The sequence below is a fragment of the Raphanus sativus genome, chromosome 3, assembly GCF_000801105.2.
Source record: "Raphanus sativus cultivar WK10039 chromosome 3, ASM80110v3, whole genome shotgun sequence".
Taxonomy (NCBI): Eukaryota; Viridiplantae; Streptophyta; class Magnoliopsida; order Brassicales; family Brassicaceae; genus Raphanus; species Raphanus sativus.
Window position 1 is genome coordinate 19,068,096 of NC_079513.1, and position 10,938 is coordinate 19,079,033.

The window sequence follows — 10,938 nt, forward strand, 5'->3', positions numbered from 1 at the left end:
AGGATATTAACAACTTCTCCCGATGTATAGGTTAATTACACTTTGTTCTATTATTTTGTGTAAATTATTATTGATCCCAATAATCTAACCCTAGCAAAATCAATATCAATATCTATACTATACTAAAAGGCAAATATAAGCCATAGGGAAGCTGTCCACGTCATTAAATTAAATCAGCCAATAGGAAGAGAGACTTCATCCACGTCAGACATGTTTGATCCAAATCGATGTTTTAATTCTTAAAAATTGGGCCTTCTGCGTTTGGGCTTTTAAATCTCACGAAATCAATTCTCTAAGCCCCATATACGGTCCAGGTGAAAGCACATGACAAACCAATCCCCCTTCGCGACAAAAAAAAACCCCAATCCCCCTAAAATTGTCCATCGTCTTCTCAGCTTCTAACTTCGTCCAATCTCCGTTACCCAACCTCCTCTACAATCAAACGTTTGCTTCAATCTCCTCTTAACGGTTTCCTTTCACCTCCCCTCTTTCTCATTCTTTATATACTGTTTTTTTCTTTCTGTTCTACAAACCAAAACCCTAGAACCTGCTCTATTTAAGCTCAAGCCATGGCGATCAAAACAAACGGCAAGTTCCCTGTCTCCTCTGCCAATGATCAAGGAGTTATGTTCTTCAAAAATATCTCACCAGGTCCCACAAAACCCAGTTACACTACCTATCTGAACCCAATAAAAAGATCCTTATTGGTCTGGAAATGCACCTCATCGACGAACAGGTTCGGGAATTCTCCAAAATTTAGTTTCCCCTGATTTTGTAAACATCTTTGTATTTAGAGTATTATCTTTCATTATTTATTTTCTTCTATTACTTCTGTCTTTTATCAAATTTTGTATGTGATTTTTTGGTCGTCTATCAATTTTTCTATTTTAATATATGGTCTCTGCTTCTGTTGTTCAAACCTTTTTCGGACAGTTAGAAACCATCCGCGCCTGAGTATATATAATAAATGGGCGCAGTCACTCATGTCTGTGATTTTTTTTTTGTAGGAGAAATGTATATGTAAACATGATTGATTTGAGATTACTGAACTGGTCACTCCACCACCATCTCTAATAGCTGGAGTAGAAAAGGATATTGGGAGATTTATACATCTAAAATTATGGTGGTGTTCACTAAAACGTCTTTGTTTGCATGCCAAAGAGTATTGTGTTTGTTTATTTGCTTATATGGTTCAGGTGTACTATATTTAGCTCTGATTTCTATAAAATTCTTAGTTGTCTGGAATTTCCTTGCAGTTCTTCAACTAATGTTGCTCATATTTTGGTTAGTATCAGGTACCTCAATATTGGGTTTCGTCTTTCTTTATTTATGTGAAGTTACATTGGTATGCCTTAAATTATCTGCATAGTTTACTCGCTTTTACCCGAAGATGAGAGATTGGATTTAGGTGACAGTGAACCAGGGTTTGATGCTGATCATGAATATGGTGAAGGGGAGTTTGAAGAGAGAGAATTGAAGCAGTAGGAACATGGGTTGGTTAATCAGATGGATGAAAAACTTGAGGAGGGAACAGAGGCCGATGAAAATGCAGGTGAGTTTACCGACGACATTGGGAGGAGCTAGAGTGTCAAAGTAGTTATGTGCATGCTTATGATGAAATTAAGCGTGGAGAAGCTGTTGATGTGTAAGAAGAAAGAGAAGATCATCATGATGTTCTCCATGACAGACGCTCTGATGTAGCCTAGGCTACGATAATGCAAGAAACCTATTGATTCTGAGAATACCTAGGAGTCAAGCCTTCTTGAGATCGTTGAGAGTCGAGGCTCTATCCGAGAACAAGGTTTAGAGTTTATAAAAGCTCTTAATTATATTAATGCAAAGAAGTTGTTCTCTTACAATGTCAAGGCATCAACTTATATAGGATAGTAAAAACACCAAAGCCATCGTGATAAAGGAATATTAACATATCCTTTATCTATTTAAAAAAGGAAAATAAACTAAATAATTAAGTTAACTTGTAGGAAAAGTAATAGAAGAAAACCAAAGCCAAAACAGAGTAAGATGTATGCTGCATCAGGTCCCCCGGGGTAAGAAAAGATTCGTCCCTGAATCTTCAGCCTCATCCTGAGCAATAAACGGAACCAAATGCTTAACGTTGAATACGTCGGAACATCGGATATGCGGTGGCAAAGACAGTCGATACGCATTGGCGTTAATCTTTTCCAAAATGTCCAAAGGACCAATCTTCCTTGCTTTCAACTTATTGTATTCGCGAATTGGAAAGCGGTCTTTAGTGAGAATTGCCCAGACCTTATCGCCAACCGAGAATTGCACATCCCGACGATGACGATCTGCCGCTTCCTTATACTTAGCCGATGAAACCTGTAAATTGTCATGAACCTGTTTATGTATCTGAGATACATTTGCCACAAAATCCACAGCTTCTCCGTGATCTCGAGTTTCATCCGGGAGTACTCCCAAGTCAATAGGCCCGCGAGGAACGATCCCATATATAACTCGGAAAGGACTGAAAGATGTGCTACGATTAACTGCATGATTATGTGCAAACTCTGCTTGACACAAGATGTTATCCCAAGAACGAATATTGTCGCCTACTAAGCAGCGTAACATATCACCCAAGGACCTGTTAATGACTTCGGTTTGTCCGTCAGATTGAGGATGATAAGCAGAACTCATATCCAAGCTGGTGCGCAGGAGTTTCCATAGCGTTCGCCAAAAGTGACTCAAAAACCGAGTGTCACGATCAGAGACAATAGAGAGAGGTAACCCATGAAGACGATAAATTTCACGAAAGAAAAGCTGAGCGACCTTAACCGCATCTGTAGTCTTCTTACAAGGAATAAAGTGCGCCATTTTTGAAAAACGATCTACCACAACGAAGATCGAATCATGACCACGCTGCGTTCGGGGAAGACCGAGAATGAAATCCATGCTTATATCAGTCCAGGGTTGAGTCGGAACTGGTAAAGGCATGTAGAGACCTCCATTAGAAGCATGGCCTTTAGATGATTGACAAACAACACAGCGTTCCACAAACCTAGCAACATCGCGTCTCAACGTTGGCCAATAATAGGAATCGAGAACAAGCCGAATGGTACGGTCACGACCGACATGTCCTTCGTTGTGAAGTTCCTGGATGATGCTTAAACGCCAACTCCCGTCAGGTACACACAGCTTACCATCTCGAAACAAGAAACCCTCTTGGCGAACATAATCTGTTCGCGTTCCCGTCTCGATATCGGACCATATACGCCCAAAGAAGGCATCAGTTGCATAGAGATCCGAGAAGGTTGCAAAACCCGGAACAGAGGCGTGAAACGTTGCAAGTAGTGTATGTCTTCTACTTAATGCATCGGCAACCTTGTTAGTCCGACCTGATTGGTGCCGAATGACGAAGGTGAACTGTTGAAGATAGGCGATCCAAGAAGCATGTCGAGAAGATATCTTAGATTGACTGTCTAAATGTTTCAATGCATCATGATCCGTAAAGAGTATGAATTCCTGATGAAACAGGTAGTGACGCCAGTGACGAATGGCTTGAACAATTGCATAAAACTCGACGTCATAAGTGGAATAACGAGTGCGAGAGCCTGCAATTTTCTCACTGTAAAAAGCTATAGGTCGTCCTTGCTGGCTAAGAACAGCTCCAATACCGGTCTTGCACGCGTCACAGTGAAGCTCAAAGACGGTAGAGAAGTCGGGTAAAGCTAAAATGGGGGCCGACACCAAGTGACGTTTGATGGTCGTAAAGGCTTCTTCAGCTGCAGTCGTCCAAGTGAAGCTGGAACCTTTCATACAATCTGTCAAAGGTGCGGTGATGGCACTGAAATTACGGACAAAGCGACGATAAAACGAAGCAAGCCCGTGGAAGCTACGGACCTCTGTCAAAGTACGAGGTATTGGCCAAGACTTAATGGCCTCAATCTTGCTCGGGTCCACTTGTAAGCCTGTAGACGACACTATATACCCGAGAAAGAGTACCTCTGAGCTGCCAAAAACACATTTTTTTCTAGCTGCAAAAAGTTTCTGTTGGCGAAGAACCGAGAGCACATCACGTAGGTGACGTAGGTGAGTGTCTAAATCGGAACTGAAGATCAAAATATCGTCAAAGTATACGACGACACACTTGCCAATGAATGGACGGAGGGCTTGATTCATTACTCTCATAAAGGTACTAGGAGCATTGGAGAGACCGAATGGCATAACCAACCACTCAAACAATCCTTCACGCGTTTTGAAAGCAGTTTTCCACTCATCACCCGGACGAATCCTGATCTGATGATAGCCACTTTTAAGATCCAATTTAGAGAAAATTGAAGCCTTACCAATCTGGTCCAGAAGATCATCTAACCGTGGGATGGGAAAGCGGTAGCGGACTGTAATTTTATTAATAGCTCTGCTGTCTACACACATACGCCAAGTACCGTCTTTCTTAGGAATCAATAGAGCTGGGACCGCTGCTGGACTAAGGCTTTCGCGAATGTGACCTTTTGCCAAAAGTTCTTCAACTTGCCGTCTAAGTTCATCGTGTTCTTGCGGACTCATCCTATAGTGAGGTCTGTTAGGAAGAGCGGCATTAGGAAGAAGATCAATATGGTGTTGGATATCGCGTAAGGGAGGGAGCTCGGTAGGGAGCTCAGATGGAAAGACGTCCTCAAAAGATGCTAAGAGATCCGTGAATGCGGGGGAGATATTGTCCGGTGGAAGCGAGGCAACTGGACTAGCGACCAATGCCCATATCATGTCCGCGTCACGAAGTTGAGCTTCGAATTCTGCCTTTGGTAAAATGAGAAGTGTTGACTCTGTCTGAACTGGTGGTGTGCTAGCCGGTGCCACCTGAGAATCTTCGGCGGTTTTGTGTTCCGGAGAAGGCAACAATGTAATCGAGCGGCCTTTAAACTCAAAACTATAAGTGTTCTGTTTTCCCCGATGTGTGATGTCTTTATCGAACTGCCAAGGCCGCCCGAGAAGGAGGTGACACGCATCCATGGGCACTACGTCACAACACACTGTGTCGAGATAAGGTCCGATAGAGAAAGAAACAGAAACTTGGCGTGACACTGTGATATCCATACCCTTACTGAGCCACGCTAATTTATAAGGAACAGGATGAGCCGTGGTTTTAAGGTCGAGTTTCTTAACTGCCAGTGCTGAGATAACATTGGTACAACTGCCAGAATCAACAATAAGGTTGCAGATTTTCCCGTTGATCGTGCAAGTAGAACGAAACAGTGTCGTACGTAACCAAGACTCTTCCGGTGCACGAGGTAAAAGACAGTTGCGGCGCAGGACAAGTGTATGAGCTCCTGTATCTCCAGCAATAAGTTCTGTGTCTTCTTCGTGTTGCGACTTAGTCTCATCAGTATCATATTTTGGTTCGTCGTCGAAATTGACGTCTTGATTTAAGAGACCACGTTTATTCTTATGTGGACAAGCTGTCATAATATGGCCGCTTTCCCCACATGAGAAACAACGAAGAGCACCTGTGCGAGCAGGACGAGAGTGGGCTATTGCATCCGTGTTCTGAGTGCTCGATGGTTTCGGGTGAGTAGCATCTACAGAAGATGAGGCGCTAGTGTTGCCGGCTTGAGTTGTTGGTCGTGAACGAGGATTAGTGTTCCACGACGATCTGTATTGAATCTCCAATGCCAAAGCTCGTTGGTAAGCTTCAGATACGGTAAGAGGGTTGAATTGCTGTAACGCGATTTGTATTTGAAACCGTAGGCCTCCTATGAAACGAGAAACAAGTTGTTCCTCTGTTTCACTGATCGTAGAGCGAGCCACCATGGTGAAAAAATCACCCGAATATTCCTCCACAGTTCTTGTTCCTTGGCGGAGAGCCTGCAATTTGTTATATAAGGTCCGCTCATAGTTATATGGCAGGAAGGCACGCCGCATATGCTTCTTAAGTCGCTCCCATGTGTCTATACGTGGTTTCCCTGCTCGACGTCGTGATTCCTTAATTTGTTGCCACCAAGCCATGGCGCGGTTTTTTAAAACGGTAAGCTATTAACGGAACACATTGATCCTCCGGGATCCTTTTAAATTCGAGAATTTCTTCGATTGAGCTTAACCAATCTAAGAATTCTTCTGCACTGAGGTTGCCGGAGAACTCTGGTATCTCTACCCGAAACCCGGAATCCCACCGCCGTTCTTCATGCTGGTTGTCGCGTCGTATGAGTTGATGATCAGCTGGAGGGGCGATGTTAACTTGGTTACGGCGTACTGGATTGTTCTCGTTGGCAAATAAATTTTCTGGCAAATCATCATCAGAGTCGTGGTTATCTTGACGACGATGAACTGGGTGATCTTGAGGTTGTTGTGGTCGTTGCATGACATTGGTCATAGCTGTCTCGATAGCATGGAGAAGAGTCTCCTGTAATCCCGTGGTGAAAGTTTCCAACGTATTACGAAGTTCTTCTTGAAATTCTTCCGGTGTTTGTTTGCGAGGAGGCATGATCGAAACGGTAGATATGGAGTGGTGCGGAAGGAAGCAAAGATCGTCTGGCTTGATTGAGAAATCAAAACCGAAAGTCTCTGATACCAACTGATGTAGCCTAGGCTACGATAATGCAAGAAACCTATTGATTCTGAGAATACCTAGGAGTCAAGCCTTCTTGAGATCGTTGAGAGTCGAGGCTCTATCCGAGAACAAGGTTTAGAGTTTATAAAAGCTCTTAATTATATTAATGCAAAGAAGTTGTTCTCTTACAATGTCAAGGCATCAACTTATATAGGATAGTAAAAACACCAAAGCCATCGTGATAAAGGAATATTAACATATCCTTTATCTATTTAAAAAAGGAAAATAAACTAAATAATTAAGTTAACTTGTAGGAAAAGTAATAGAAGAAAACCAAAGCCAAAACAGAGTAAGATGTATGCTGCATCACGCTCGCTTAAGGAGTTTGAAATATTTGTTAGAAGCTTGGACAAAAGTACTACGGAAGAAGTTTTGAGAAAGTGTTTGTCCTGTGGCGCAGTGACTGAAATAAAATGAGGATTATAATGAAATGCAAGGGTTATGATTAGGCAAAAAATGAGATATCCAATAGTAATCTTCTATACTTAAGTATTAGATCGAGAGTTTGTGTAACTTTATAGTGTACATAATGCTCTTGGTCATCGTATGTTCAACCAGTATGTATAAGGATTGACCATATTTAGGCAAGCCTATGCATGGATTTACCATATATTATCAAATCTGATGTTCTTTTATTCTTTCAAGTTCTCATCGACGAACATGTATAACTTCATGTTTTTCTTCTCATATATAAAAATTTATAAAAGTCGTAATCTATAACACCAGCGTACAATTTTATTAAATTCTATAGATGGAATAATGATATTTTCTGGAATAATCTTTATGAAACAAAACTATTGGAATAATAAACCGTTGCCAAAAAAAAAATTATGAGAGGCACATATGTTAGATTACGATAACCATGCACAACCTGGTTAATGTAATTTAAATAAATACATTTAGTTACACATCAAGCGAACAATATATTTTAATATATAAATACTATTGGGTTTATCTTACTTTTTATATGCATATATATTGTCTAACTATCAAATTTTTATATAAACATAAACTAATATAAAAGCCTAAGAAAATCTGACCATAATATAAATATAATATAATTAATGTATTTTACTTTAAATAGAACATACTATAAAATAACAAAACAAGATAAATAAGAAAAATTAATAAAACAATGCTAGAACCAAATGTATTTATTTAATTAACATTAACCAGTTGTATATGTAATGTTAGAAATTCTATCTTGCTTACTACTAGATGTTCCTATTTTCATATAGTTTTTGCACACACATATGTTGTATTGGTTCTGTCATTACTTGAATTTATTGACCTGGTTATATGGGTGTGTCATGCAGAACAATGGTCACTTGCTAGGAAGGTGATAAGATATTTGATAACTGTAAATTTAAATTTGTCTTGAATTAGAGAAAGACAACTGGTTATTTGATCAGTTTAGTGATGAGATAAAAGTATTATCAAGCCATCATAAAACACTACACTTGCATGGTTAAGGTGTTGGGTGAAGCAGAGCTATTGGAGAAAGACGGAGCAATGATAAAGAACATATATAACAGTGGAAGAAGCTACTTTTATGTGGAGCTCTTTTCTTTCTATATAACGAGTTTGTTTTTTTCAGGAAAAACACACTAGATTCTCAGAACATCAACAACATTTTCAATGTCAAGTATTATCTGAATCATGTGTTTGGTGGACAAAGAGGATCGTTGATACTTCAAGCAACAAGAAATGATATTGTACAGGCTCAATGAGAAAATATTTTGATGTTTACAGAAGAAAAAAAAGAACAAATGAGAGTTTCTGTAAAGCATTTTGTAAGATTTCTTTTTCCATATGCAATTGGTTGAAGACTTGGAGTCATGAAAGTTAAACAGTGTAAGTTTGTTCAATAGTTTAGAATTAGAGAAGTAAGCTTAAGTTATCACCACTTACTTCTGTTTTGTAAGCTTCTACTGCAAGTACAAGCTATCAATAATTTAGAATTAGAGAATTCTGCTTAAGTTATCACCACTTACTTCTGTTTTGTAAGTTTCTGCCGAAAGTACAAGCTACATATAATGATTAATTTCAGTTATTTTACCAAATTAAACAATACAAAATTGCAAATTTGTTTAATAATTTATATAGTTTATTCAGTCTGGCTATAAAATATGTAGTCAAATACAGACTTTATTAATAAACTAAATAAAATTAAATTATATAAGAAGATCCGGGCGTAGCCGGGTAAAATATCTAGTACAATACTAAAAGGCAAATATAAGCCATGGAGAAGCTGTCCACGTCACTAAATTAAATCAACCAATAAGGTGATTTCAATCCTCCATGTCAGCTCCACTTCAATTGAAAATTATGTGCTCATGCGTATGGGCTCAGAAGTTATATTCAGCCCAATTGATATCCATTCTCAAAATCATAATATTTGTGGCCCCTTAAAACACACATGAGAAAACCTATTCCGTGAAGTTCAATCGACATCTTTCATCTTCTTCCGACCTCCGTTACACACAATCCTCTGCAATCAATCGTCTGTTTAATCTGATTTTAATGATTTTCTTTCATCTTCCACTATTTCACATTCTCTATATATTGTTTCTACTTTTCTTGCTCCAAACCAAAGCCAAAGAACCTGCCCTAAGTAAGCTCAAGGCATGGCGATGAAACCAAACGGCAAGTCTCCTATTTCCTCCGCTAATGATCACGAAGTTATGTTTTTCAAAGATATCTCACTAGGTCCCATGAAACCCAGTGACTCTACCGTCTGATCCATTTCTAGGAGGCTCGAAACCCAGTGAAAAAGGACCCTTATTGGTCTTGAGATGATCCTCATAGACGATCAGGTTCGTGAAATATCCAGAATTTACTTTCCCCTTATTTTATTTTAAACACCGTTGTCTGAATAAGAACACTGTTGTCGTTATTTGATTTTTTAAAACAACTTGAGATAATGGATGGTGTTATATTTCATGCTAAAAATGTTCGAAGAAGCTCTAGCGATGGGCATGTGATGATTCCAACGGTGTCGTCAGGTTACAAACATATTACTGAACTTCTTCTCAAATTACTTAGTTATTTAAATTCACCAAAAGTGAAGTAGATGAGAGTAAACTTAATTTATTATTTTCTTTCCAGGTTTCTACTAATCAAAGAGAGAGATTTGCAATGTTCGTGGAGAGGCTTGATCAGTCTAGCGGCAAAATCAGAGTAGAAGAACTATGGTGGAGATGGAAGATCTTGGTGTCTCAGTTCTTCAAGATCTTATAATAACCTCCACACAGGCATTGATGTCTATGTAAAGATCATAAAGAACAGCAAAGAATTTTTCAGTATGTCAGTCAGCATGATCCCGCTGACAATACCATCTCTTTCGATTGTATGACTTATTCTTTCGGGTAAGTGGAGGATTGTCTTTATTACTTTTTGATCATCTCTTAAGATGTTTCTAGAAGCTGTTGTATAGAAATTTTTTGTAAGATAATTTAGTGGGAGACTGTTGGAGTAGGGACTGTGAAACTGTACTTATAGTGAAACTGTGAGTATTGACATTTGCAGCACTTAGAACGAGATCAAAACATGTAATTCTACTTAAATCTCATTCCAAACTTTCTTCACTTTTGCAGGTTGTGGAGGTTCCTAATGTGTCCTTGGGATGACATTGGAGGCCTTGAGAATGTCAAGAGAGAGCTCCAGGAGGTAAAACGCTCTTACCATTCTTGCTTGGATCTGTCCTTTAATCTAATCACCGTAAGCTAAGCCTTAAGCTATTTTTTAAAAATGCAGACTGTTCAATACCCTGTGGAGCACCCAGTGAAGTTTGAGAAATTTGGTATGTCTCCATCAAAGGGAGTTCTATTCTACGGTCCTCCTTTTGGCCAAAGCTATAGCCAACGAATGCCAAGCAAACTTTATCAGTGTCAAAGGTCCGAGCTTCTCACTATGTGGTTTGGAGAGAGTGAAGTCAATGTCCGTGAAATCTTTGAAAAGGCTCGTCAGTCTGCTCCATGCGTTCTCTTCTTTGATGAGCTCTACTCCATTGCGACTCAGAGAGGAGGTGGAGGCGGAGGTGATACTGGCGGGGCAGCGGATAGAGTCTTGAACCAGCTTTTGACGGAGATGACGGAATGAACGCCAAGAAGATTGTCTTCATCATTGGAGCAACCAACAGACCCAACATTGTAAGAGTATAGTTTAGGCAACTGCGATTGTGTCGTAGAGTTAAAAAGGAAAATCATGTACCATTTTGTAACTTCGACCCACCCTTACATGCAATAGCCTTGTGATTAAGACCTGGGAAATACTTGCTCAGATGCAGAGTTCGGTCTCACTCCTTTTCGTTACATACATTTGGTAGGCCATTCACAGAGACGGCTTTAATCTAATACTAGATCTTGAACCGG

The 10,938-nt window shown here is 39.6% G+C and overlaps 1 protein-coding gene and 1 long non-coding RNA gene across 4 annotated transcripts; both read left to right on the forward strand.

The window, feature by feature from the left end:
• Positions 1–325: 325 nt before the first annotated feature.
• LOC108833066 (uncharacterized) lies at positions 326–1,862 on the forward strand. Its single transcript, XR_001946629.2, has 3 exons — positions 326–736; positions 1,008–1,295; positions 1,391–1,862. It is a non-coding gene; the product is annotated as an uncharacterized LOC108833066 (long non-coding RNA).
• A 7,131-nt stretch (positions 1,863–8,993) lies between these two features.
• Positions 8,994–10,920, forward strand: LOC108838933 (cell division control protein 48 homolog A-like). Of its 3 annotated transcripts, none has more exons than XM_057006165.1 (5): positions 8,994–9,381; positions 9,527–9,570; positions 9,674–9,933; positions 10,162–10,234; positions 10,322–10,920. In XM_057006165.1, exons 3-5 carry the CDS (start codon positions 9,917–9,919, stop codon positions 10,664–10,666), a joined length of 435 nt encoding a protein of 144 aa, XP_056862145.1. In that variant the 5' UTR covers positions 8,994–9,381; positions 9,527–9,570; positions 9,674–9,916; the 3' UTR covers positions 10,667–10,920. The 3 variants fall into 3 exon arrangements, with proteins under 3 accessions (XP_056862145.1, XP_056862146.1, XP_056862144.1); XM_057006166.1 differs by having other exon boundaries at positions 9,530–9,570; XM_057006164.1 differs by having other exon boundaries at positions 8,994–9,570.
• The last annotated feature ends 18 nt before the right edge of the window (positions 10,921–10,938 follow it).

Bases quoted from the DNA above. Each gene is read 5' to 3' on its own strand.
- LOC108838933 (XM_057006164.1), top strand. The intron at 10,235-10,321 runs GTAAAACGCTCT...TTAAAAATGCAG, and splicing joins TCAAGAGAGAGCTCCAGGAG to ACTGTTCAATACCCTGTGGA.